This window comes from Artibeus jamaicensis, unplaced genomic scaffold (assembly GCF_021234435.1).
Source record: "Artibeus jamaicensis isolate MK-2021 breed Jamaican fruit bat unplaced genomic scaffold, CSHL_Jam_final contig_956, whole genome shotgun sequence".
NCBI lineage: Eukaryota > Metazoa > Chordata > Mammalia > Chiroptera > Phyllostomidae > Artibeus > Artibeus jamaicensis.
In genome coordinates this window covers 1,839,699-1,866,819 of record NW_026522021.1, presented here as the reverse complement: position 1 = coordinate 1,866,819, position 27,121 = coordinate 1,839,699, and the positions used below count along the sequence as shown (strand labels likewise).

The 27,121-nt window shown below is 51.0% G+C and overlaps 1 protein-coding gene across 1 annotated transcript in view; it reads left to right on the top strand.

Moving 5' to 3' along the window:
- Nucleotides 1-825: 825 nt before the first annotated feature.
- The window catches only part of ZAN (zonadhesin), a 31,373-nt gene continuing 5,077 nt past the window's right edge, over nt 826-27,121 (top strand). The window contains exons 1-36 of the mRNA XM_037134944.2: nt 826-878; nt 1,978-2,030; nt 2,510-2,656; nt 2,768-3,039; nt 3,188-3,275; nt 4,247-4,399; nt 6,729-6,893; nt 7,183-7,274; nt 7,455-7,533; nt 7,642-7,788; nt 8,331-8,599; nt 8,897-8,981; nt 9,448-9,714; nt 10,413-10,597; nt 12,816-12,957; nt 13,130-13,246; nt 13,747-13,871; nt 14,098-14,243; nt 14,907-15,050; nt 15,406-15,513; nt 15,636-15,805; nt 16,492-16,694; nt 17,856-17,997; nt 18,292-18,539; nt 18,782-18,962; nt 19,257-19,368; nt 19,687-19,781; nt 20,088-20,264; nt 21,063-21,271; nt 21,492-21,636; nt 22,047-22,294; nt 22,390-22,554; nt 22,751-22,875; nt 23,220-23,518; nt 26,226-26,437; nt 26,934-27,075. Of these exons, the coding sequence (XP_036990839.2) occupies nt 826-878; nt 1,978-2,030; nt 2,510-2,656; nt 2,768-3,039; nt 3,188-3,275; nt 4,247-4,399; nt 6,729-6,893; nt 7,183-7,274; nt 7,455-7,533; nt 7,642-7,788; nt 8,331-8,599; nt 8,897-8,981; nt 9,448-9,714; nt 10,413-10,597; nt 12,816-12,957; nt 13,130-13,246; nt 13,747-13,871; nt 14,098-14,243; nt 14,907-15,050; nt 15,406-15,513; nt 15,636-15,805; nt 16,492-16,694; nt 17,856-17,997; nt 18,292-18,539; nt 18,782-18,962; nt 19,257-19,368; nt 19,687-19,781; nt 20,088-20,264; nt 21,063-21,271; nt 21,492-21,636; nt 22,047-22,294; nt 22,390-22,554; nt 22,751-22,875; nt 23,220-23,518; nt 26,226-26,437; nt 26,934-27,075 (5,710 nt within the window). The remainder of the gene's footprint in view (nt 879-1,977; nt 2,031-2,509; nt 2,657-2,767; nt 3,040-3,187; nt 3,276-4,246; nt 4,400-6,728; nt 6,894-7,182; nt 7,275-7,454; nt 7,534-7,641; nt 7,789-8,330; nt 8,600-8,896; nt 8,982-9,447; nt 9,715-10,412; nt 10,598-12,815; nt 12,958-13,129; nt 13,247-13,746; nt 13,872-14,097; nt 14,244-14,906; nt 15,051-15,405; nt 15,514-15,635; nt 15,806-16,491; nt 16,695-17,855; nt 17,998-18,291; nt 18,540-18,781; nt 18,963-19,256; nt 19,369-19,686; nt 19,782-20,087; nt 20,265-21,062; nt 21,272-21,491; nt 21,637-22,046; nt 22,295-22,389; nt 22,555-22,750; nt 22,876-23,219; nt 23,519-26,225; nt 26,438-26,933; nt 27,076-27,121) is intronic.

The window sequence follows — 27,121 nt, the reverse complement described above, 5'->3', positions numbered from 1 at the left end:
CTGGCCACCACTCGGTGCTCTCAGTCTTTTAAATTGTCGTCAGTGTAACAGTTTCATTTGCTCAGCATTTCCCTTATTACTAGTGAAGCAGAGCACTTTCCGATGTTTACTGGCTGGTTGTATTTCCTCAGTAACTTGTCCTTTTCAATTCCTTGCCAATAAGCATTTCAGTTTTCACTTCACTTGACCTTCCAGTCCCCTTTGCCACTGTTGCCAGCTATAGAATTTTAGGCTCGAAGGAGTTTCTGTTGGAATTCTGCAGACAATGTCCTGCTGCCTCTTAGAATCCATGGTTGCTATAGAAAAGTGCAACGCCCGGCTGATTCCTGATACTTAGTATGTAACTGCTGTTTTCTGTCTGAAGGTGTTTAAGGTTTTCTCTTTGCCCCTGATATTCTGAAATTTTATGACATGCCGTTCATGGGTCTCTTCGCGTTCATCATAGCAGACGCCGTTTAATCAAGAGTCTCGTGTTTCGGCTCTGGGAAATCTTGCGTAGTTTTCCTTCAGTAGTTTCTTCTTCTGCGTTTTCTCTTTTTCAAACTCTTTTGGTTGGATGTTAGACTGATTCTCCAAGTCTGTCTTTTCTTTCCCTCTTGCTTTCCTTCTCTCTCGTTCTCATTTTATTTCTCTCAATTTCGATTTATAACTCTTCTATTGAATTTTAAATTTCAGCCCTCGTACTTGTTATTTCCAGTTTCCTCATTGTCCAATTTTCATCCTCAGGAGGATGCCCAGCAAGGGGGCTCAGGGGTGTCTGCGATAGCCTGGGCTCCCTACTCGCCGCCTTCCTGTGTCCTCTGAGAGCCGGCTCTGATGTCCCACATGGCTGCGCCAGTCTGGGCTCTGGTGCTGATCCTAGGAGCTGCCTGCAGCCAGCACCACATGCCCATCTCTGTCCGGTGAGCTGGGCTAAGGGGGCAATTGGGGGCGGCTCTGAGGAATAGTGAGGGACAAAGTTAGAGGGGGCAAGCAGGCTAGCTATGAAGGGCACAGTCCTGGGGAGGAGGGCAGGCGCCCACAGGGTAGAGAGAGGATGAACAGAAATGAGGGGAGCCCCACAGCCTCAGAGCCGGGAACTGAGTGATGCGAAAGCTCGGGTGGGGGCAGGAGAGCGGAAACGTGAGGAAAGGGGCGAGAGCTGGGGAAACAGGTCTGAGGATGGCGGAGACAAGCCCTGAGAAAATGGACAAAACCTGGAGCAGACCCAGCGCTTAGGAGAGACTTCAAGTAGGAGGCAAGAAATGATGGCTGTCTCGGTGTCCTGGAGCTTGCTTGGGGGATCTGAACAAGTAGAACTTGAACAACTAAAACCAGGGGCTGTTCCACCGGGCCCACGCCACCTGGGACCGGCAGGGACCTCTCGGTGGGGTCTGTAAGGTGAGGAGGGGCGGTCTCTTTGTTAGCCCCCCGCATTCAGCTGCACGTAGCTGTGACGATACCACCTCCACCTCAGACCTAGCAACATGGGGCCCATATGGCCCCTATTTTGTGGGGGAAACTTCAACTACAGGGCAAGAAGATCTCAACCTGAAGGCAGGAGATTCCCCGGGTATAAACTGGTTCCTCCTCACCTGAGACTCAACCACGCCTGACATCCAGGGCATAGAGGGATAGAGGGTCCTGGCAGGGATGTGAGGACCTCTCAGGGAAGACGCTTTTTCAGAGAGAGATGAGAACTTAAGGTGAGCTCACGGTCAGTCATTGAAATTTATATTTCTTTTTAAAAAAGATTTTACTTATTTATTTTTAGAGAGGGGAAGGGAAAGAGAAAGAGAGGGAGAGAAACATCAATGTGGAGTTGCCTCTCATGTGCCCCGCTCTGGACACCTGGCCCACAGCTGGGAATCGAACTGGCGACCCTTTGGTTCACAGGTTGGCCCTCAATCCACTGAGCCACTCCAGCCAGGGCTGAGGCTTGTAATTCTTGACAATGACAAGTATTACATTTTGTTTTTTGTTCAAATCAACCTCAAGGAAAGAGAAGTCTCTGGACCAGGAGCCAGTTGCCCCCGGCTCTAAGGACAACTGTGAGTTGGAAACCAGGACAGCTCACTTTCCCTCCCACCCAGGGTGGCCACGCATGTGCCCTCCAGGCCAGGCGATGGCATGAACATGGAATGAATGTGTAAAGGGCAGCCCTTGGATGACAGAGGGTGGAGGGAACTGTGCAGGAGTACAAGCCCTGCCTAAAGACTCACATTCAAATGAACAGCAACGAAGTGTATGCTGCCCAGATAAAGCCTTTCTGCCCCCCTGGAATCCAGCCTTCTGGACCTCAGTTTGGGACTCTAGACCCAGATACTCTGCCCACCCTACCCCACCCCTACCCTGACTTTCTCCTAAGAGATGACTTCTCAGATTCTCTTTCCCAAATCTCTGCTCTGGACCCTAACCTTAGTGGCCACCCTCTCTAAGGTTACCATTCTCGCCAACTCTTATGCCCCCAGTTGGGTTCTGCATCTGGGCCTCTCCCCTCTCCTGGCCTCACAGTGGCCTTTTTCCCCAGCCATTATAACCCAGTGTGACTTTGAGGACAACTCCAAACCCTTCTGTGACTGGACTCAAGTATCCACAGATGATGGGGACTGGATTCGAGCCAGTGGACCCTCCCCCATTGGCAACATTGGGCCCCCTGGGGGGTACCCCAATGGAGGTGAGGAAGCCTAAAGTCTAGGGAGGCAGTGGGCGCCTGGGCTCTGGGAAAGGGTTGGGGGCAGCTCATAGGGGTGGCAGGGCCTCACTGTCCTGGGCTCTGCCTCCCTAGAGGGCTACTACCTGCACCTGGACTTGAGCTCCTTCCGGCCAAGTGGGGTGGTCCGCCTGCGCAGCTCCCCCATATGGGAGCAAGGCCCTCTGTGCGTGCACTTTGCCTACCATATGTTCGGCCTGTCATGGGGTGCCCAGCTCAAACTGCTGCTGCTCATGGGCACCAAGAACAAGCACCCCAACCTGCTTTGGAAACACCTTAATACCCAGAGCCCTTCCTGGATGCCCGCCGCTGTCACTGTGCCCACGGGCCGGGCCCTGCCCAGCCAGGTGAGGGTGAGGGCCCCAGTAGGAATCCGGCTGTGTGGGGAGGCCAGGAGGGACTAAGATAATGAGGGGGTGTGGGGTGGCTGGAGCTTCTGGATTCAGGCAGGAAACTAGGGGCTCACAGCAAGGCGATCCCTCCTCCCTCCCACAGCTGATATTTGAAGGAGTGACAGGCAGCACAGCTTACCTGGACATCTCTCTGGATGCTATCTATATCCGTCGTGGCTCCTGCAGTAGGGGTGAGCCCCTGTCCCTCCTCCTCTTTCTCTGCCACCCCCATGGGTGGCAGGAGTAGCTCAGGGACCATGACCCTGGTTTCTGCCAAAGTCGAGGCTACTTGCTTCTCTCTACCTTCATACCCTGTACCTTTGACTCCTGAAGCAGCCACATCTAAAGAGAAGTTTTCCTTTAACATAGAGTTGTGGTGGTACCTGTCCTGGAGTGACCCGCCATCCTGGTTTGCCCTGGGCTCTCTCTCCCTGGTTTTGTGCTGAAAGTCTTCCATCTCCGGGAACCCTCAGTCCAGGGTAAACCTGAATGTTTGGTCACCCCGGCTCTGCTACTAGACTTGCTACCAGGTCTGTCTGGAATTAGCCCTCTAATTGGATGTTAGAAATTTGAAGGGAGCAAGTTCAAGGGAAGGTGAATTCAATTCCAGAAGCTGGATCAAGGAGCAAACACTGAGCACAGGGGCTGTGCTAGATGCTCCCTGAACATAATCTAGTTTACAACATGTGGTTGCTGTCATTCCCAGTTTTTTTAAAAAATATTTATTTATTTATTTATTTATTTGTTTATTTATTTATTTATTTATAGAGAGTGGGAAGGGAAGGAGAAAGGGAGAGAAACATCAGTGTGTGGTTGCCTCTCACATGCCCCTCACTGGGGACCTGGCCTACAACCCAGCACATGCCCTGACTGGGAATCGAACTGGCGACCCTTTGATTTGCAGCCTGTACTCAGTCCACTGAGCTACACCAGCCAGGGCTTCATTCTCAGTTTATAGATGAGGAAATTGAGGGTTGGGAAGTTTAAGTCATCTATGCCAGGAACACAGCCTCCAGGGAGTGGAACCGTAGCTGGCTTGAAGGCCCTCCATGGTTCATGGGACCCAGATTGGGACTCAGAATTCTGACTCCAGACAGGCGTACTTTTCGGAGCTGCATCCTCTTAGAAAAAGCTAAGTCCTCTTTCTTTTTATTCCCCTCAGTCTGCATGATGCAAATGTGCAGCTTTGACACTCAAAATAATCTCTGTGGCTGGAGCTGGATCCCCACAGCCTCTGGAGCCAAGTGGGTCCAGAAGAAGGGGTCGTCGGGGGTGCCAGACGTGGGCCCCGAGGATGACTTCTCCCGCTCTGGTAGTGAGTAATGGCCACACTCCTATCTTCTGACCTCCTGGGCTTCTAGTGGCCTTGTAGGAGTTTATGATGTTTACTTGACAACTCTACACTAACTCAACTTGGGAAGGTTCGGGGTGGACCCAAGCAATCCCAAACCTCTGTCAGCTTGAACTGCCCAGCAACAGCAAACTCCACACTCTCAGCCAGCTCCCCTCACTGCCACCTCACAAGGTGGCAGACCTAGCATGGCTTGTTCCTTACCTCCCTTCCCCTGGAACCCTTCATTCTTCCTTCATCCAACCAATGTTTACTGAGCACCTAAAATGTACCTGGTACTGTCCCAGGCACTTAAGAGACATTAGTTTACAAAACAGATGAGAAGCAGCAGGGAACCAAGATGGGGACAGTTCCTAAAACAATAAAGAAGTACAGTTATACAGTTATAAGGTGAGCAGAAAAAAAAGTTCAACAAACTAAGGGGACTGGACGTGCAGGGGTAGGGTGGGCTATACGCTTAAATAAGGCAGTTGGGTGGGTCTCACTCAGGTCACATATATGAGCACAAACTTGAAGGAGGTAAGGGAGTAAGGCTGAAAATTTTGAAGAGAAGGACATTTTGACCAGAGGGGTCAGCTGTGAAAAAGCCCTGAGGTAGCAGTGGGCTGGTGGGGGTCGTGGGTGAGGGGCTATTGAGGTTCAGCTAGGAGCCTTGTGGCTGGTTGGAGAGGATGAGCTCAGGTGGGTCCTAGGAGGAACAGATCCTGTGGAGCCTCGAAGCCCATTGTCAGGACTGTGGCTTTACTCTACATGAATGCCTTTGCAGATTTGGAGCAGAAGAGTGACTTGATCTGATTTATGTTTAAAAGGGTCACCTGCTTTTTGTGTTGAAAATCCGTTGAAGGGAATGCAGGGAAGACATTCGCAGGCTTTTGCAATAATCCAGGCGATACTCTTTCTTCCTCTTCTGTTCCATCCACGTCTGACCATAGCCTCTTTTCCACCACCTTGCTGTGCTCTTGGCTGGGCTTTTCCTCTTCTTCTTTTTTCCTTCCTTCCTCCTTTCCTTGCTCTTCAGCTCTTTCTCTCTCCTCCATGCCAGCCACCTCTCCTCTCTCAATCTGCTCCACACAACACGCACTTCTAGCCAGCACTGAGTGCATGCTATGCTAAACTTCTCAGATCAAACATAGAGGATCATGCTCACTAATTCCCTCTTTGAGTTTCTACTTCTTCTTTCTTCTCTTTCCCTTTGCCTTTCTCTGTTCTCAATTCTTTCCCTTCCTTCCACCTTATTTTCATTTTCTTTTTCTCCAGCTTCCCTTCCCCCTCCCCCATAGCCCTTTCCACCCCATCCTCTTCATGCTCTCAGTCCTCTGAGCTTTCCTGCTGCCTGAGGTTTGCCTTCTAGAAAGACCTTGAGAAACCTCCATCCCACCTTCATTCTAAGCCTCTGGAGAGCAGGACAGGGCTGCCCATCTTTGTATCAACCCCCAGCCCCCGGCATTTAGCACTGTATCCCATGCACAGCAGTTTCCGTAAATGTTGTGTTTTTTTTAATTTCTCTCTTCTTTTTTACAACTTGTTCACTTCATAGTATTTTTTCACCATTCTTTGCTTTTTCTCCCATTTCTCTTTTTCTGTTCCTCACATGTCCCAATACCGCCACTCCTTGCTTTCTCTTTCACCATTCACCATTTCCTTTCCTTTCATTCCACCGGCCCTCTTGTTTCTTCTCTTTTCTCTTCTCTTCCATTTTTGCCCATTCCCCTCCTTAGCCCTCTTCTCTCCCTTTCCAAAGTCCTCCGTCCTGGACTATGAGTGCGCACTTCATGGTCGGGCACCTGCAGGCACGCATGTGCACTGCCTGGCAGCCACCTTAATTTTTCCCCTGGCTACCAGTTACGTCACAGAGCGTTTTAGAGGCTGATTGGCTGGCTAAACTGGCGGTAAACCCGATGTGGGGAGATGGCTGCTCTTCTGTGTCAGACAGGCCATCTCTCACTAGTTTGTGTGAATCGGCTCTGTCCAGTGGGTCAACTGCAGCAGGATATGACTCTAGGGGACCTAAAAAGTCAGAACCCAAAGGACAAGGTTCTGTCTGTTCCTCCTGGAAGGATGCCATTTTTCATACGGCAATGCTCATGTCCTTACCCAGCCCTGAGAAGCACTTCTGGAAGGACTGAAGGGTTCAACCAGTTGTGAGATGGATGTAGGCCCACCTCAGCACTGGCTGGACCTAGGCAGCTGTTGGGACTCACCACAGCCAGACCCTCTGCCTTCACAGGGCCCTGTCCCTGTGCCCTACTCTCCCAATTTCAGCCATCCACCTTACTGACCTTTTTCTTCACAGGTGGCTTCTACATGCTCCTGGACCCCAAGAATGCAAAGCCAAAGCAGAAATCTGTTCTCCTGAGCCCTCTGAGCCAGTCATCAGGCTGTCTGAGCCTGTCTTTCCACTACATCCTCAAAGGCCGGTCTCCTGGGGCAGCCCTCACCATCTACGCTTCTGTCTTGGGTGAGAGTGGCGACGTCACGGGAGGCTCATCTCCCATGGCTGGGATGATGGGGAGACATGGGTCTAGAGAAATCTGGGCTATGTGCAAGATTATGTTAGGGTGGAATTGGGGAGGCAGCTGGATTCCGGAAAAATAAAGTGCTAGGAGGTGAGAGAGAAGGAAGTGCTTGCATTTGAGGAATGGGAATACACTCCAAGTATTCCCTTTGCTACTCATTCTTCTGAGTACAGGTTTGAAATCATTTTCCAGCCAGCTTAATCTCACTTCCTCGGATTCTTTCCATTGTAGGCAGCATCCGGAAACACACTCTTTTCTCAGGACAATCCGGACCCAACTGGCAGACTGTTTCTGTCAATTATACAGGCCAGGGGCAGATTCAGGTACAGTCAAGCAAGAGGGCGGGTTTCCTTGCTTGTAGTAGGCACTCCAAATACTGAAAGGGAATGAGGGTCTGGGCACTGGGAGCAATTGCCTGGGTCCCTGAACAGAATATAGTCAGATGGGGTGCTGGGCATTTGGGCGGTTTTCTCATGCCCAGCCCCCTCTTTCTCTCTCTCCAGTTCATTGTGGTGGGCATGTTTGGAAATATCCCAGAACCAGCCGTGGCAGTGGATGCAATCAGCATTGCTCCCTGTGGGGGTAAGAGCAGGGCTCTGGGAGGCCCAGACCCCTCAGAATCAGGGGTGATATAAGGGAGGAATAGAGAGATGGCCAAATTTTCTCCAATGTCCCATTTTGATACTCCAGAGCGCTTTCCTCAGTGTAACTTTGAAGATGATGCCCATCCCTTCTGTGACTGGGTCCAGATATCAGGGATTGGTGGACACTGGACCTGGAGTGGTAAAAATATGCCCACCCAAGGCGCACACCCCTTTGGAGTGCCTCTTAATAGAGGTGAGGAGATTGAGGGCCCCTCAAGCCAATGAAATACTGAATCTGCTCCTAGCTAGGGGGCTGGTTGGTGTGATTGATGGAAGAAGATATAGGTGGTAAAGATTAGCCAGCAGGTGTTTATGGGGAAGTGCCGTGTGGTCGGAACTTGGTGATGACGGAGATAGAGTGAATTGAGGACTCTTATGGCTGCGGAGTCACTGAACCGCCCCCCACCCAAAATCCAGGCACCTCACTTCATTGAGCCCAAGGCTTCAAAATCTACTGTCTCATTAAGACATTTACTAGTGCAGCCAATAAAAGAATCTGGGTCGCTGGTTTGGTTTTCCATTCCTTTCTGATCCTGCCATCTTCAGTTAGAAAAGTCCAAAGTGAGTGTGCACATGCACACATACATACAAGAAAAAAAAAACACTACAATGTGGGGAGTTTGGGTATTTGCATCAAATCTCCATTTAGAAAGCAAGGTATTGCTAAAGAGAGCAGTGCTAGACTTGTCCTGTGGAGGTTTCTCATCTTGCCTATTACCTTCTTTTCCCAAAAAGGTTACTATATCTACCTTGAGGCTGACAAATTCTCCCAGGCAGGCCAGTCTTTCAGACTGGTAAGCCCATCCTTCTGCACCCCGGGTACAATCTGTGTGCAATTTACTTACTACATGTATGGCCTGGGAGAGGACACTAAGCTGAAACTCCTTCTGGGGAGTCCTGCGGGCAGTTTCCTAATTTCTCTCTGGCAACGTGTTGGGTCTCAGAGCCCTGGCTGGCTGAACGCCTCCATCACCATTCCTTCAGTCTATCAACAGCCTATGCAGGTGAGAGACGGAGTGGGTCCTTTAAGTATCTGTGTGGGGCATGGTAAAAAGGACACAATGCCTAGTATCCAGGGACATAACCAGGGCTATGATGGGACACTGGAAGGAGAGCAGAGCAGAAAAATAACGTGGCGTTCCTGAGAAGGTTCTCTGAATCCAGAAAAGGGACAAGGGCAGAGTTGAGGCTGGAACAAGGTGACATTTTGGCAGAAGACAGACTCTCGGCCTGGCAGTCACTGAGGTGCCAGGGTTTCATTTTCATTTCTCTTTTCCTTCTTTCTCCCTCATTACCTTTAGCTGATACTGGAGGCCATCAGGGGCACCAACACTGCCTTCATTGTCGCTGTAGGTTTCATCTTGATCAATCACGGGACCTGTCAAGGTAAGACAAAACCAGAGACCTCATAAACGGGCCTCGCTCTGAGATGATCATCTCTTGGGCTCCCCTGTAGGTACTGGTTAAAAAGCAAGTCCTCTCTCGGTCTGAGTCTTTAGGCAGCCTTGTTTTCTGTGAGTTGCCCACCTCTACCTCCCTGGCTCCAACAGGATGTTTATTTGAGTGACATGGCTTTGATGCCATGAATTTCTGTGGTGGGATCCAGAACACCTTAAGGAATGATGATCCTGAAGGGATCCTATTCTCCTGTGTTATCTGTATCTGGCACGACATCTGACCTATGTTAGGAGCAGTGGTTGTTGAGTGTTTATGGAGTGAAGGTGGGGTTGGAAGTAGAAGGAGGGGTAGGAATAAGCTGCCCCTTTGATCCCACCCACTGCAATTAGATGTGAGTGAAGAGGGTGGTAGTATGATTTTGACTAAACTCCAGGGCTTTTTTATTTCTTTGCAGGACCTGTGCCAACAATGCCTCCTTCCAAGTCTCCAGTTCCCCCTATTGGTCCTTCTGAGATCCCTCTCTCCACAGAAAAAACCACTGTCCTCGCTGGAAAACCCACAGTCCCCACTGAAAAACTCCCTGTCCCCACGGAAAAGCCCACAGCTCCTCCCACACTTGTACCCACTGGGCCTGCAGCCCTGGTGAAGCCTGCTAGTACTCCAAGTACCTCCACGACCACTGTGCCCCAGGCCACCACTACAACCCCTACTCCTACTCCAGGTACGTGATGGTTGGACAAGGAGCTGAGAGTAAAAGATGATGACTAGGAGACAGTATTAGAGAAAGGGATGCTTCCCGTAGAAAACTGCAGTCTTAGAGGAGAGACGAATCAGACATGGTGGCTTTAGAAGAAATGAGGACTGACTACCCTCAGCAGGGCAACAGCAGGGCACAGGTGGGTGCAGGTATTTGGGAACAAGCACCAGGGTTTCTTCTCACTTTTTAAATTGAGACACAGTTCCTATACCATAATATTCATCATTTTTATGTGTGCAATTTGGTGGTTTTAGTATACTTGCAAGACTGTGCATATGTCATCACTTTCTAATTCCAGAAGATTTTCATCACCCTCACAGGAAACCCCATACCCATTAGCAGTCACTCCCTAGCCCCCAAACCCCAGTCCCTGGCAACCACTAATCTACTTTCTGTCTCTATGGATTTACCTGTTCTAGAGATTACATGCAGATGGAATCATATAATACGTGCTCTTTTGTGACTGGCTTCTTTCACTTAGCATAATGCTTTCAGGGTTTACCCATGTTGTAGTTTGTATCAGGACTCTACTCCTTTTTAGGGCTGAATAATGCAGATTAACTTTTTAGAGAAGAACTTGAATGTGGGGTAGAGGAGAGACAGGAAGTCACCCTGAAGAAAGCTATGGAGTGGAGGCTTGATACAGGCTGTTTCCCCCTTAGCAAGCTGCCCTCCAAATGCCCACTACAAACACTGTGCCTGCCCGGCATCCTGCAAGAACCCCAAGCCCAAATGCGAGCTCCTCTGCAAGCCTGGCTGTGTCTGCGACCCTGGCTTTTTGTTTAGTGGCTCCCACTGCATCAATGCCTCTTCTTGCAACTGCTTCTACGACAATAATTACTACACGGTAAGACCACTGGGAAGCCCAGGGTCCCTGAGGGAGATTGCTAGAGGAACACCTGGGTTCTGGTTCCATCTGCTCCCCAGGTGAGGTGAATTTGGATCCATGGAACGGTCCCCAGGGGTCAGCTCTCAAGCAGTGGGTACACAATGGTGGAGTCATTCATTCAGTGTGTGGTTTCGTTGTCATCTCTGTCCATACAATAAATATTTGTGAAGTATCCACTCTGGCAGGGTATGATGCTAGGCTGTGCAGGCAATTCCGTCATCCTGTGGTCCTAACAGTCTTGACATCTCTGTATTTCTGTTCCACGCTGGCAGCCTTGATGCAGTAGATACTAGAGCAACCAGGTGATGCCAGGCCCTCCTCTCCAACCTGAGAGGATACATAGAGAGCCCCGGACATTGAGCAGAGCTTCTGGTATGTCCAGCACATAGCACAGTATTCCACAATCTTCCAAAGGAACTTGTAAATCCTGACAGGATAGATCAAAAGAGAGAAGTGTTCTTGTCTTCCCTCACTGGTGTCCCCCACCTCCGCCCCAAGGGACCTTGTCAAGAGCAGAGGCTCTGAAGAGGCACCAGCTCTGGGCCAGCTCTGTCCAAAAGGCATAGCAATCAAGCCACATGTCATTTTATGTTTCCTAATGGACACATTCAAAAAACAAAAGGAAAGAGGTTAAACTAATACCAATATCTGCTGAATCCTAAATATTCTCATTTCAACATGGAATCAATAGTTATTAATAAAATTGTTTCTATTTCTCTTTTTTCCATACTAGTAGTCTTTAAACCCCAAGTGTGCATTTTACGCTTACAGCATATCTGAATTTGGACCAGCCGAATTTCAAGAGCTCAGTGGGCGCTGTGGCTGGTGGCCACTGTGTTGAACAGAGTCATCCTAGAGTCAGACCGATCTGGGCCTGAATCTCGGCTGCAGCACTTTGCTGGGTCGCCTTGGGCAAGGTTCTGTATCTCCTCAGATCTGTTTCCATATCTCTAGCGTGTTCACAATGAGATTTTCTACTTCATCAGATGGCTGTGTGGTAAAATTAGATCCTGACACAGACCAATTACTTATAAATGTTAATTATTATTATTAGCAGTTTGTGATAACTATCATTTGCAGCCTACTAATTAACAGAACATTCAGCTATTTATTAGTGAACAGTGCCTCTTCTCAGCTCCAGTTATTCTTCCTTGCGGTTGTCTCTTTGGGGGCTACTTCCTCCCCACCGCCCCTCTCTTACCCAGTCTCCTGGGTGTCCTTGCGTCAGTGTTAGGATTAGCTTCCGCTGCAGCTTGTCTAGAAAGACCTGCCATAGCTGTTAGCATCAGGCATCTCTTCCCTGCCCTGGGAGACATGCATTGACTTATTATAGATTCACTTCTGCATCCAAAAATATTTATCGAGTACTTTGAACCCTCCGGGCATTGGGGCCTCCATGAAAACAGCGTGGTCCTTGCTGTCCTAATACCGTTGGATTCTTTGGGACACATTGGATCTTGCTTCATTCTTTCATTCAGCAAATATTTATTGAGTGAGAGCTCTCTGCTGGGCACTGTGCTGTGTGTTAGGGCTAAGGTAGTGAATAGAGATATTCATGGTCCCCTGGCTGGTGTAGCTCAGTGGATTGAGCATGGGCCTGTGAAGCAAAGGGTCGCCAGTTTGATTCCCAGTCAGGGCACATGCTTGGGTTGCAGGCCAGTGTTATGGGGGGCAACCACACATTGATATTTTGCTCCCACTCTTTCTCCTTCCCTTCCCCTCACTCTAAAAATAAAAAAATAAAAATTTTTTTAAACTTAAAAAAAAAGATATTTATGGTCCCTCACAGGGGGATTATAATAAAATAATCCCCCAAATAAATATAAAAGTGCAATGTGGTACTTCCTGGGAAGAAAAAGGTAGCCAGAGCTATGAGGATGACCCCCAGCCAGGGAGTTCTGGAAAGTCTTCCTAAGAAAGTAGTGTCCCTTGACCTGAACTTGTTGGTTGCCTAGGAATAATTTAAAAAGAAGGGAGAAGGAAGAGCATTCCAGGATGAGAGAACAGCATGTGAAAATGTCCTGTGGTGGGCAGGAATATCTAGTAGGGGGGTGGGAACAGAAAAATATGAACAAGTTTAGGGCAGGTGCAGTGGAAGAGAAGGGGGCTGTAGCATGGGATGGCAGGATCACCCAAGAGTTATGTAGTGTCGTGACCCCCAATTCCTTGCTCCCAGCCCGGGGCAGAGTGGTTCGGCGCCAACTGCACAGAACGTTGTCGCTGCCAGCCTGGCAGTCGGGTGGAGTGCCTGAGCTCTCAGTGTGGAACACACACGATATGCCAGTTGGAGGACAACCACTACAGATGTCACCCCCATGGTGAGACCCTCCCCTTATTCTGTCCCCATCTCCCTGCCTTTCAGAGTGGGCGTGACACCAAGGTTCCAATCCATCCCCTGATAAGGGAGGCTGGGGTGTATAATTGGCTGGGCGAGGTGGCTATCTGGCCTGGCAAACCCTCTTCCCGTGGACCCCTTTCTTCTCTTGGCAGGCACTGCCACCTGCTCTGTCTATGGAGATCCTCATTATTTCACCTTTGATGGGAGGCACTTTAGCTTCATGGGCAAATGCACCTACATCTTGGCCCAATCCTGTGGCAACTTGACAGGTAGGGTCCCGGTGACGCCCCCATGGCCTGGGTGAGGGGTCTGACAGAACAGATGGGCATGGGAGCAAATAGAAAAGGCAAGAAAGTAAGACTTGACATGTTCACCCCAGAAGCAGGACTTTCTCAAGACCAGGCAACTAGGGAAATTGCATCTTAAGACACTTTTTTAAATCAGTCGCTTCCTTGGCTAGCTTTTATTAAGAGGCTCACCTCACTTGGTGGCAATAAAGAGACCAGAGAAGTAGCACAAACATCGACCCCGGAGGACATCCCAGTCCTGAGGGGAGATGGATTGGCAGCATGCCATGTCAGGCTGCTCCGGAACAGGCAGGCGGTCACGCCCCACTCCCATGTGGGACTGGGCTTCCCTCTGAAACTACAGCTGGCATCTTTGTGGTCCTTTATCCCCACGGTGCCAGGCATGGGTGCCTCCCTCAGTGGGTGCTCAGAAATGCTGTTGAATGAATCCCTGGGTGCTCTTCACTCTTCTCCCCAAATAGAGCCCTTCTTCAGGGTGGTGGTGAAGCATAAGGAACGAATACAGGAAGGTGCGTCTTGCCTGAGCGAAGTCTACGTGACGCTGCCTCAGACCACCATTACCCTGCTCAGGGACAGGCGCACTCTGGTGAGTCCATTTTCTGTTCAGCTCTGCTGGGGCCGCCTGTGGGCTGCTGTAGCCTTCTCCCGGCTGGTTCCTGCAGCCTCCAGCCCCTCTCAGGGATTGGCTCCAGAGCACTCCAAGGGAAGAGGTCTTTAGGTTTGCTGTAGAGGGTGGATATTAGCATCTTCTGGGGGGCCTTCTGACCCTCAGATCCATCTCTTGGTTTCTTTCTTTGGCCCCACTTTTCCAGGTTGGGGGTCAAGAAGTCACCCTCCCAGCCGTACCTTTTAAAGGCATCTTCCTGGCTCCAAGTGGGCGATTTGTGGAGCTGCAGACTGCGTTTGGTTTGCGGGTGAGATGGGATGGTGACCAGCAGCTATTTATGAGAGTGCCCAGGTGAGGCAGCTGCTGCTTCTCCCACTCTGCCCTTCCCTCTCCCGGGACCATGCAAGCCTCTTAGCTTCGTAGATCAGGCGAGCACGTTTAGGATGCTATGGCTGCAGACCAATCCTCTTTTGCTTCCATTCCAGAGATAATTCCCAGTCTAGGTAGGAAGCACCTGGCTCAACTGGCAGGCCTCCCCTTTAGATGGGGAGACAGGAGGAAAGGGTTTCAAGGCTGTGCATCATAGCAGGATATACTCACAATGATTTGGGAATGTGCTAGAAGGAGTCACTAATGGGCTGTGGGAGCTTTCAGAAGAGTGGTCACTTCATCTCAGTCATCGAGGAAGAGCAGTTCATAAGGGAACTACAGCTTTATAGAAATAGTGAATAGCAAATTCAAGAAAAAACTGAATGTCTTAGGGCCAGTGAAAGGTTTGTTATGCCTGGAAGGTGAGCGAGAGCAGAAGAAAGAAAGGAGGGCAGACCGTAAGGACAGCTCCAGGCAGGGGGCCGTGAGGTCCCTGTGTGCCTGGCGCCTGGCACGGAGCCCTCGATCTGAGTCTGCTCCTCTTACTTCTCTGCTCATCTCGCTCATCCGGCTCTGCTGTGGTCCCTCAGATGACTAAGGCCCCTTCTTTCCATTAATGCCACCTCCTTGCCCTGCCCCTTGCAGCACCTACTACAGCAAAGTCTGTGGTCTCTGTGGCAACTACGACGGTGACAATAGCAACGACAACCAGATGCCTGATGGTAGGCCAGCACGGGATGAGGACGAGCTAGCCACCAGCTGGCAGGCCGCAGAGGATATGAACAAGGAGTGAGGACGTCCCCTGCTCTGTCACTGCCCTTCTGCTCCTTTGCCCCTTTTAAGAATCAAACACCCTGCCTGGCATCATCCCTGTTCTCCTCTCTCTTCCTTCACACACCTCCACTTCTGTCCCAGCCCTGTCTATGAACTCATTACCCACACGTTCTTCCCTACCATCAGTGATCCTCAGGCAATCGTGAGGAGCCCCCCGTCTTGCTTGTCCACTTCAGGTTTTCCCCTCCTTTAGGGCTTGGTGTTCAAATATTCTCCACTAGGGGTTGCTGAGAGCTGGGAGACTGCTAGGGTAGGGGCCAAAAAGAGGCAAGACTTGACCCTTGGGGCATTTGGGGTGGATCTCTTTTAGGTGCCAGAAGAACAAGGCAAATCCCCCATCCTGTAACTCAACCTTGCAGAACACTCTATCGGGGCCAGAGTTCTGTGGACGGCTCGTGGTCTTCCATGGAGCTTTTGAGTATGAAAGGAGGCAGGATGGGTGTGGGGGGGACAGAGGGGCTCGGCACCTGAAGTCCTCTGAGGCGGGGTGCTCTGCCCTCTCTGTCCCCTCAGATCCTCTGACCTGGCCTCTCTCCACAGGTCATGCCTGCCTCACCTCATGGCTTCTGTCTTCCTCAACAACTGTGTGCTTGACATGTGTAACTTCCAGGGGCTACAGCAGATGCTGTGTGTTCACATGGCAACCTTGACTGAGACCTGCCAGGATGCTGGCTACAGGGTGAAGCCCTGGAGAGAACCCCAGTTCTGCCGTGAGTTGCCCCAGGAGCAGGGTCAGGGGGATGCTTCCTTCAGATGCATATGAGAGCAGAGGGCTAGCATCCAAGAGAGTTAGCACAGGCGTGGGGGTGCCTGATGGGACCCTTTCTCTTCCACACGTGGACAGGGGAATCTGCAGATGTCAGAAACATCTACTGAGAAAATCAGTCACTTGTAAACTCAGCACATCTCCCCAGCTGCCTGAGGCTATGCAGACAAGGCCAGGGCCTGCCCGGGTTGCCTGATGCACACATGAAATACAGACTTGTGGCTGGGAGGTCGCACCATCACTGACACACAGCTGCTAAGCATGGCCCGGTCCTCTGGGGAACCTGCTTTAGGGCAGGGCCATGCCCTTAACTGAGGCCACATGGGTGCTTCCCCAAAGTTTCTTCCACCTTGACCATGTAACTTGGGCATGTTTACGTAGCAGCACTGTTCAGGTTCTTGGATCAGTCCACTCGCATGGATCTGCCTCTTGGTAGCTCCCTCCAGGCCTCTCCTCCAGGCCTGAGCTCTTCAGTCATGCTTCTCCCGGTCCCTCTCTTCTTCTCAACATGGGACAGAAGCCTCTAGCTGAGACCCTCTGAACTCTGGGCTACGAACTAGCTACAGACCTTCTTTCTCTTGTCCTCAGCCTGCCTCACATGCTTCTCGCCTGTGCTTCTCCCTCCCCCAGCTCTGGACTGCCCACCCAACAGCAAGTACACCATGTGTGCCAACATGTGCCCCGACACCTGCCATTCAAGTTTCTCTGGCATGTCCTGCCTGGACCGATGTGTGGAGGGCTGTGAGTGCAACCCTGGCTTCGTCCTCAGCGGTCTCCAGTGCGTCCCCCGATCCCAGTGTGGGTGCATGGACTCCACCGGCCACTACCTCATGGTGAGCTGCTGGGGCTGGGCCTCTTAGCCATGCAGCAAGAAAGCCCTTCTCCAGGATCTGAAGTCTGCAGCAAGAGAGGAGGTGTGGCAGGGCCCGTAGGGCTGGATTTGGGGAAATTCTGGCCCAGGCCTTCTTCCCCTTTTTCTTTCTTCAGCTCTAGCAATTTTTATGCAGACAGGGATGGGATTGTAGCAGTTACTGCTAACACTACCTGGCAGAGCCTGAGACCCCTGTTTCTCTTCCCTCCCATCTTCTCTGCCCCTGTGTCTCCGAGTTATTTTCTTCATCTGTGTCTCCCCTGAACTCTTTCCAAACACCACCTTCTCTCCTACCAAGGCCCCTGTCTCTGCTGAAGGACTTCAGTTCCATCCTGGCCCCAGCTTCACTGTTTTCTCAGAGGCAGTATTTGGAGCCAGACTCTCGTCAATGTCACTTCTCTCTTCTTTCTTTCCTTGTTCCTCACCCAAGTCCTAGAAACTACATTGATGTCTGTCAAGGCCATCTACCACCTGAGGTCCTCTTAAATCTTCCCCTCAGCCCCCACTCCAGGCCCTCTGAAGACTTTCTGTCCATGCCTTGCTCTATCATCAATTCCACCTTCTTGCAAGCCCCTTTCACCTGCTCTCAGGCACCCAGCCACCCACACCTGCTGGAATTCTTCACCTCCTTTGAGGCCCTGTTGAAATGCTGCCTCCTCCTTGAAGCCTCCTTGATAGGCAAAGTCAGAAAGCAGACCTGTAAACTTTTCTAGCAAGCACTTACTGTCTGTGTTGATGGCAGGACACCCTCACTGGGCGCCCTGCTTGTTGCTTGTCTTCTTTGGGTGCATATTGTGTGGGGGCACATGATCTGGCAGTTTACTTGTTTGCTGCCCCACTCTGCGTCGTGAGTTCTTTTAGGGCAGGCACATAGTCCATCCATTTCATTACTGAATTCCCAGTGGTTGACACCAGGCATATATAAATTCTGTTGAAATAGTGAAGGAACAAACAGATGATAGAATGATTGAATACATGAGTGAATGCCAGACTTTTGCAACTAACCCTGGAGCTTTGGGAAGACAGAAATTCTCTCAGTGATCAAGCCAATGATCTGAATAGCTGTGAGCTAACTGTCAGATCTGGGAATGACATCTTTTTCTTCCTTCCTTTCTTCTCCCAGGTACGGCAGAAGTGGTTCAAAGCAGGCTGCAAAGAGCTCTGTATCTGTGAGGGCAACAACAAAATTCGTTGTGTGCTCTGGAGGTGCCAGGCCCAGGAAGTCTGTGGTCAGCAGGATGGCATCTATGGCTGCCATGCTCAGGGTGAGCAGTCAGGTGGAAGGTGAGGTGGGGCTGGCTGCCCATGCAGTCTCACGTAAGGGCATGGCCTTGCCCTAAAGCGTGCTTCTCGGAGAGCTGGAGCATATCCAGGGGCTGGAGGGCAAAACCAGAGCATTGCCTTCAAGGACCCAGAGAGTGAGGTTGGGTAAGTCCCTGCTCTTAACATCTCTAAGCCAAGCTGACTACCTGATGAGCTCTGGGGACCACCCCAGTGTGGACTCACCAGATGGCCCTTCCAGGTCAATGCGCCTCCAAACCCCATCTCCTCCTTCGCAGGGTCTGCCACCTGCACTGTCTCGGGGGATCCCCACTACCAGACCTTCGATGGAGCTCTGCACCACTTCATGGGCACCTGCAGCTACACCCTGACCCAGCCTTGCTGGTCATGGTCCCTGGACAACCACTTTCTCGTGAGCACCACCAACGAGTTCCAAGGTGGGAACTTGGAGGTCTCCTATGTGAAAGCCGTCCACGTGAAGGTCTTCAACCTCAGAATCTCATTGATCAAAGGCCACAAGGTTGTGGTGCGTGCCTCTGCCTACCACCCCGGGGCCCCGCACCAGCAGCCTGTGCAGAACCTCTGCTCTGTCCCTCCTTGCCGAAGACCTGCCTGTCTGCCTTCTGGACCCCAGGGGAGTTCCCTGTAGCAGACCCAGCCCCTGTTCCTGAGACACACTCTCTGCCCCTCTCCTGCTCCCTGGCCTTGGTCCTGTTGTTGTCCTAGTTCCAAATGCATTTCCCTTCCATGTCCTCTCTGCCTTTGTAGCTGAATGGTCACCGGGTGGCCCTCCCTGTATGGCCTGCACGAGGTCGGTTAAGCATTAGGCTCAGCGGCTCCTTTATTCTCCTCTACACTGACTTTGGGCTTCAAGTTCGCTATGATGGGAACCATCTGGTCAAAGTGACAGTACCCTCCACCTATGCTGGCCGGCTCTGTGGGCTGTGTGGTGAGTTCCTTGGGCACCTGTTGGCAAAGCCAGGACAACAGAAAGGAGCCTTCCTGGTCCTTGCTCATACACACTCTTAATATACAGGTCCTAAGCGCTGGTCCACCGCTTCATAGGTGGAGGGTGTTGGGTATGTGGGTAGGTGTTAAGGAAAGCTCAAGGTAAAGAAAAAGTTAACCTTGGCCTGTGGAGTTTGGAGTGACAGGGTCTCTTGGGGGAGAAAAGCGGTGGTCCTGGGGCTGGGTCTGCTTGCAGGGTACCTCTGTGGCCTCTGTTAACTGCTCCTTCCTCCAGGAAACTACAACAACAACAGCTTAGATGACAATCTGAAACCAGATGAAAGGCCTGCAAGCAACTCCATCCAACTGGGAGTTTCCTGGAAGTCAAAAGAATACTCTGAACCCGGGTGAGCTGGGAACAGGGGGTGCCGAGCATGGGGAGGCGGGCCTGGGGAAGAGCTCAGCGGGAGGCCTGCAGGCATCCTCTGTGTGTCCCCAGTCTCTCCAAGACTGGATTTGATCCCCTGCTGCTGATTTCTCCTGTGCTTACTGATCTAAGTCTTTGGAGAACCCTTCTGGGCAGTCTGTACTGAGATCTAACCATCTTCCTTCCTGCTGTATCCTGTCCTTACTTACCTCCCTGTTTTTCTCTCCACTTTTATTTCCATTTGGGGGAAGCTTCCTCCGACCCTAAATTCCCATCCTTTCCCCCTCTTTTTGTTTAGCTGCTTCTTCGAGGGTGCCAAGTCTTCTAGATGCCAGGGGAATGAAGTGGAACACACCTGGAATAAAAACTGTAATATCTTAATCAACCCTCTGGGTGAGCCTCATCCTCTGCTGGCCCCCTCCCCTTCCCCAGGGTGGAGAAAGGAGGGGGACTGGTCAGGGAGGGAGGAAGAGTGAGACATGAAATAGACAGAAAGTCGGAAGGAAGACAGATGGAAATGCAGAGGCAGTGTGCCCTTCTTGGGAGCCTGATGGATAAGCCTTTTTATCTGCATCTCAGGGAGTAGGTTCTCAGTAAATACAGGAAATGGATGTTGAATTGGCCCCAAGCAGCTGCCTGGTTTTGCTCCCTTCCCAGGTTTTTGCTCTTCTCTCACACACCCGTGGTTTTATCCTCCAGGACCTTTCTCCCAGTGCCATGAGGTGGTTCCCCCACACTCCAGCTTCACCAGTTGTGTGCATGGCCAGTGTGGGACCAAGGGTGACGCCCTGACCCTGTGCCGCTCCCTGCAGACCTACGCATCCCTGTGTGCCCAGGCCGGGCGGGCCCCTGCCTGGAGGAACAGCACCTTCTGCCGTGAGTGACCTGATGGGCACTGCTGCAGTGTGGAGGAGTCTCCCGGATCTTGTCCTCTCCTCCTTTCCCTAAGTTCTGTTGCTAGGTTCTTCCCTCCTAGGCTGGTCCTCAGCCCCCACAGGGGACCTGTCCTGTTCTCCACTTTCCAGTTTCTCCAAGCCCAGCCCCCACCCTCTACTTGTCTCCTTGCACTGGGAGCCACTCCAGCTGGTTCTCACATCATCCAAAACGTCTGCACTCCTTTGGTTACTGCATCTTTCCCCTCTTATCTGTTCCCTTTCTTCCTCTGTCCTAGGAACTCTTTTTTTTTCAATTATGGTAAAATATACATAATGTGAAATTGCCCATTTTAGAGACTTTTAAGTGTCCAGTTCTACAGCATTTAACACACAGTATTGTGGGACCATCACCACCATTCGCCTCCAGGACTTTTCCGTTTTCCCAAACGGAAACTCTGTCCCCAGTAAACACTAAATTCCCATTCCTCCCACCCCATCCCTGGGCATCCACCGTTCCCCTCTCTGTCTCTATGAATTCGACCAGCCTGGGACCTCACGTGAGTGGACTCACACAGTGTTTGTCTTTCTGTGACTGGCTGGTTTCACTCAGCACAGTGTACTCCAGGCTCATCCATGCTGTAGCATGTGCCAGAATTTCCTTCTTTTTAAGGCTGAATCATATTCTGTGGCATGGATTGACCCCATTTTGTTTATTCATGCATCTGATAAACATTCTTCAGGCCTCAAGGTCAGGGAGCTGGAAATCACTCAGCCCTTCCTAACACTAGTTTCTTCTTAGCTCTGAAGTGCCCATCTGGCAGCAGCTACAGCCCCTGTGCCAACCCTTGCCCAGCCACCTGCCTCAGCCTGAGCCCCCCACTGGACTGCCCTGCAGCACTGCCCTGTGTGGAGGGCTGTGAGTGCCAAAAAGGCTACGTCCTGAGTGGAACCTCCTGTGTGCCCCTCAGCCAGTGTGGCTGCACTGACCCAGGGGGCTCCTACTACCCGGTGAGAGGCCAGAGCACAAGGGGTGCCCTGCCCTTCCAAGGTCTACGGGCTAGGGGGCAGAAAGGGTAGGCAGGCCAGTGCTGGGGGCTAAAGAGCAAGCTGAAAGATGCAGTGATGGAGGTCATTGCTGAGTAAAGCTAGCCTCATGCAGAGTTCGGGGTGGCGGGGGCCCAGTCTATCTCTGGCTTCCACGTCTCTGTTGCATGCCCACACCCCGCAGGTAGGGGAGAGCTGGTACACGGACAACACCTGCTCCAGGCTCTGCTCCTGTTCCACCTATAACAACATCTCCTGCCTCCAAACCTCCTGCAAGCCTAGCCAAAAGTGCTGGCCCGTGGATGGACTCATACGCTGCCGGGCTGCAGGTAAGAGGCCCCTGAGCATGCAGAAGACCTCACAGCCACCAAGACGAGCTCTCCCCGATTCCCCCTCATGCTCGCCTCACTGCCATCTGTGGCACTCCGGTCTGTGGCCCTGCTGTACCAAAGAACTTCTGGTGGGAAAGATGAGCACTGCACTATTTGTCAAGAAGGGCTCCTTGGAGTCACTCATGGTTCTCCATAGCAGGTGGGCCATCAGAAGTCTCTCCTTGGCAGGATAATACCTGTTCCACCCACAAGCCTCACACCAGCCAGAGCCTTGTGTCTTGATTCTTTTCCTTATCTTCCTTCCCTTTGGAAGCCCCGCTCGCCTTCACATCTTTTCCTTGAAGATGGGGAGAATGCCTGTTCTTGATAGAGGATGCGTGTTCCTCAGCCGCCTCTCTCTCCTGCAGGAATGGGAGTGTGCCGGATCTCAGACACCTCCCATTATGTGAGCTTCGACGGCAGTTACCACGCCATCAGGAGCACCTGCACCTACGTCCTGGTGAAAACATGCCACTTCACCATGGACCTGCCTTTCTTCAAGATCAGTGGCGAGAATGGGAAGAGGGAGAACCAGTCCCCTGACTTGTACCTCCGCCAGGTCAACATTAACATCTTCGATTCCCTGATCATCCTGCAAAAGGGCCACCGAGTGCTGGTGAGCTGGGTGGCAGGGGCTGGGACAAAGGAAGTGAGCTCTGGGGAGAGGCTCTGGTCCTTCTTCCTACTCGTGTGCCATACCTTCCTCTGCAGATCAATGGCAAGCAGTTCACCCTTCCCTCCACCAACAAGGTCCGAGGTGTCAGCATCTCTGCAAGTGGCATCTACACTGTGCTCAGTGTTTACATTGGGCTGCAAGTCAAGTTTGATGGCAGTGGGTTCTTAGAGATCGAACTCCCTAGAGCCTATTATGGGAAGGCGAGTAAGACACCTGTCCTCTCCTAAGGAAAAGCCCCCCCGAAAGGGGTGGGGCCCTAGACCCAAGAAGTCACTCCTCAGAACAGCAGAGGGGTACTGAGTGCTCCTTTGTCCTTAGAGTGGAAAAGCAGGTGCCAATGAGAAATGCTCTCCTGCCCCCCACCCCGAATCCTGAGACTCCCCTCTGCCCACCCAGGTCTGTGGCATGTGCGGGAACTTCAATGGTGAGGAAGAGGACGACCTCATGATGCCCAATGACGAACTAGCTCGGGACGATATTGAATTTGTGGATAGTTGGCAAGATAAGGAGGCCAACCCAATGTAATTGTCTCCATATCTTTCTGCCTTTTCATAGGAACACAAGCTGGTGTTCTAGATCATGTGCCATGCCTGGGTTAGGGAGATCAGAGTGCCTCCTTTATGTGCGTGACTTGACCAGGAATGGCTTCTGGGGGCTGGGAGCCTATGTGGGGGAAACAAAAAATCTTCCTTTTTTAGTTTCAAAGCATGGGAGGGAACCAAGGCTGCATGAAAGGTGGCCAGAGCTCAAATCAGCTTCCCAGTGAAGACAAAAGGCGTCTTCAGGGTCATTTGGGACCCCTTCAGGGTCATTTCCACGGCTGTGGCTGTGGCTGTCCCTGTGATGATCCCTTTTCCCTTACCAGTTGCCAACAAGATGAGCAGATGAAGATCAAGAGAGAAGATCAGGAGGAGCTAACTGCGAACTGCAGGCCTGATCGCCTAGCAAGAGCTCAGGAGCAATGCCAAGTGGCCTTCCAGGCTCCGGCCTGGACTGAGTGTGCCACCCACGTGGCCCTTAAGCCCTTTCTGCTCCGCTGTGTACTCAACCTCTGTGAGTTTAGAGGTCTAAACAATGCTCTCTGCGTGTCTCTGCAGGCCTTTGGGGCCGCCTGCCAGGCCCAGGGGCTCAAGCCCCCAATCTGGAGAAACAGCAGTTTCTGCCGTGAGTGTCCCCTACTGCCCCAAATAGCTCCCAAACCCTGCTTCTATCTGTGGATCTCTTTAAAATACCCTGTTTTCCTTTCCGATTATTTCTGACCTCACCAACAGCAGTGTTTAGAATAACCTCTTAGCCAGTGCCCCTCCCACCAGGACAGCACGGGCTGCCTCTCATCTACTTCGCTAACACTGTCTTTCCAAAGGATGTGTGCTCCTGTTATTCCCCTGTATGGCTATTGCCGGCAAGATTTGGTCCAAGCTCTTGTCTGAAATGCACAACAGCCTGCATGCTGTCCCAGCCTCTCCTCGCTCGCCCCTTTCCTGTGCACCTGCCATTGCCTGCACCAAATGACCCCGTTCCCCACGCAGACCTTGCTCTTCCACGCCCGTCCCTGCCTTTATACACAGTCCTCCTTGTGCCTGGAAAGTTCTCCTCCTGGCAGACTTCTAGGTATCCTTCTGTAGCTCTTTCCTTTAAAATAAAAAAAAAGTTACACACTGTAATATTCACCCATTTTTAATTGTACAGTTCACTGGCTTGTAGGATCTTCACAAGATTCTGCAACCATTACCACTATCTAATTCCCGAACCTTTTAAATTTTAAAACAGTAATTAAAATGTTTTTTACCATTTTATGCATTCATATGGTTTAAAACCTTTAAAACTATGAAGAGTCTCAGTGAAAAGTCTGCCTCCCATCCTGGCCCCGCGGGTCCCGTCTCCAGCCCACTCAGATCAGAATCAGTCTCTTTCCAAAGGTCTTTTATTGAGGCACATACAAACAAATATAGGTTTACTTTTCTTAGTTTTTTACAGATAGCGTTTGAGACACAGGATTTCGCACTTAATTTTTTTTTGCACTTGACGATCTAGCTCGGAGACCCTACCACATCAGATTCTCCTCCATGGCAGATAGCCATGCCTCATTCTGTGTTGCAGCTGAGTAATGTTCCATTATGGTGTCATAATTCATCTTTCATAATTTATTTAACTAGTCTCCCATCAATGGACTTTCTAGTTGTTTCCAGCCTTTTGTCTCCCGTTCTGCCCTGGGACAGCCATTCTTCTTCCTCTCTTCCCTTGGGCCCTGGCACAAACCCCGCAGTCACTAAGTCTCTACCCGCCCTTCTCACCCCCAGCTCCGGAATGCCCCGCCCATAGCACCTACACAACCTGTGTCTCTTCTGCTTACCTTTCTCCTGGGACCTGAAAGGCAGTGTAAGGAGACCAAAGTCCTTTGCACCTGTGAGGAGGGCTGCGTTTGTCACCCTGCCACATGCTGCAGTGGATAACCTTATGTAGTCACGATTTTCTATGTGTGCCGCACGTATGTGTAGGGTAAATTCCTAGACGTGGAATCGTTGGGTCAGGGATGCCAAGCTTTTGTACTTTTGAGGGATGTTGCCAGTTGGCTTTCCTAGGGGTTGAGGAATCTACATTCCTGCCATAAATGTACGAGAGTGTTCGTTTCCCCACAGATGCATCAACGCAGAGCATTATCACACTTCTGAATTTTTGCCAGTCTGAAAAATAGTCTTCATTTGCATTTTCCCTATTCCGAGTGAGATTGTGCATCCTTTCATTATTTAGGAGCCATATGAATTTCCCTTTCTGTGAACTATCTCTTCATACCCGTCCAGCAGCTTTCCACTGGGGTGTTGGTCTTTTTGAACTATTTTATAGAAGTTCTTTTATCTATTAGACAGAGTAGTTCTTTACTAATGCTACAAGTCACAAAAAAATTTCCAGTTTTTTATATTTGACTCTTTTCTTGCCATGCAGAAAGAATTAATATGTAGTTTGTGCGGTCAAATCTGTTAGTTTGTCTCATGGCTTCTGCATTTTGAGCCATGGTTACAAATGCCACCCCCTCAGAAGTTTAAAAAGAATCTGCCCATGCTTTGCCCTAGTATTTTTATGGTTTTATTATATTTTAGAAAAAATTTTGATCCACAGGAGTTTATCCTGGTATATAGTACAAGATATGAATCAAGTTTGGCTTTATTTTTTCCCAGCATTACTAAATGACCAGTCTCTCTTTTCCCATTGAGTGAAATGCCATAATTTATTGTATACTAACTTCCCACATGTATTTGGATTTTTATATGGGCTTTCTCTCCTCTTTCATTGTCCCATCTGTCTTTACTTACTTATAACAATGTTGTGATCGTTGCAAGTTTAACATGTCATAATTTCTGGTAGGGACAGTCACTACCCACTGCTTTTTCCTTTTTACAAAGAAAAGTTTTCTTGGCTCTTCTGGTTTGTTTATATCGTCAACTCCATTTTAATATCATCTTGTCTTATTAGAAAACGTTACAAACATCTTTTGGGTGTGTTTTATTAGGATCATTTAAATGTATAAATTAACTTGGGAAACCTGACATTTTAATAGTGCAGACTGCTGCCCATGAACACTCCCCTTTGTTCTCAACTACTTTTGCCTAAAGGGCTTGATTTAACTCCTCCAACAGAGCAAGCAGCTTGGACTTTGTGCTCCTATGCAACACACACACACACACACTTGCACACCCGCCGCACACTCACTGACCACACACATCAAGGCCCCGCGGGAGCTGCTGGCTGACCTTTGTCTCCCGGGCTGGGCTGAAGCGGGAGAGCCGTTTCTGCCTTTCTTCCCCCAGCCCTGGCACAGAGGCCTAGCCCACGCTCACTAAGGCTTTCTCTCTCCCCCTCTTCCCCTGCCCAGCTCTGGAATGCCCGCCCTACAGCACCTACACGACCTGCATTCCTCCCTGCTCACCTTCCTGCTGGGACCCTGAAGGCCAGTGCAAGGACGCCGCAGTGCCCTCTGCCTGCGAGGAGGGCTGCGTTTGTCAGCCTGGCTACGTGCTCAGGGATCAGCAGTGTGTGCCCAGGGCTCAGTGCGGCTGCCGGGATGCCCAGGGCCGCTTCCTCCCTGTGAGTGGGGATGGAAGTTAGGGTGGGGTCAACACACCTTGAGGATGGCATTTTCTGCTTTCCTTAGCCTTTACGGGCCTGGGGAAGGCTGGGGACAGGGCAGGGTGGGCTGCAGCCCGGACTGGGCTGGGAGGGTGTGGTTTGGGTTTGGATCTGAGGAATCCAAAACCTGGGATGCTGTACAGTGTAGTGGAGGAGCACAGCCTTGGTTTGAATCCTGATGATGTTCTGAGGGGACGGTGTCTCCTCAGTTTCCTCATCTGGACAGTGGGTCCGGTAGTTACCTCCTGAGCAACCTCGGGAACAGCGTGTGTAAGACACCAAGAGCAGTGCCTCTAGGGGGTGGTACAGAGACAAGCGTGTGAAGACGGCTCCATAACTGTCTCTGGCCTGAGCCCAATAAGCCATTCAGACTTCTGGCTTGGGCTGAGGGGTGAGAGGAAGGAGAATTGGCACTTCCCTCCTTACTCCCTGGGGCTTCCTACGGCTTCCACAGGCAGGGAAAGCCTGGCTGTCCAGTGACTGCACCGGGAACTGCACCTGCAGAGCAGGAGCCATTCAATGCCGGCCCTTCATCTGCCCCCCTGGTTCCCACTGCCAGCCCAATTCCAATGGCAGGAGCAGGTGCATCCCCAACAGTAAGGGAGGCATGTGGGGAGGTGAAGAGGGGGGACCAGGGGGCCG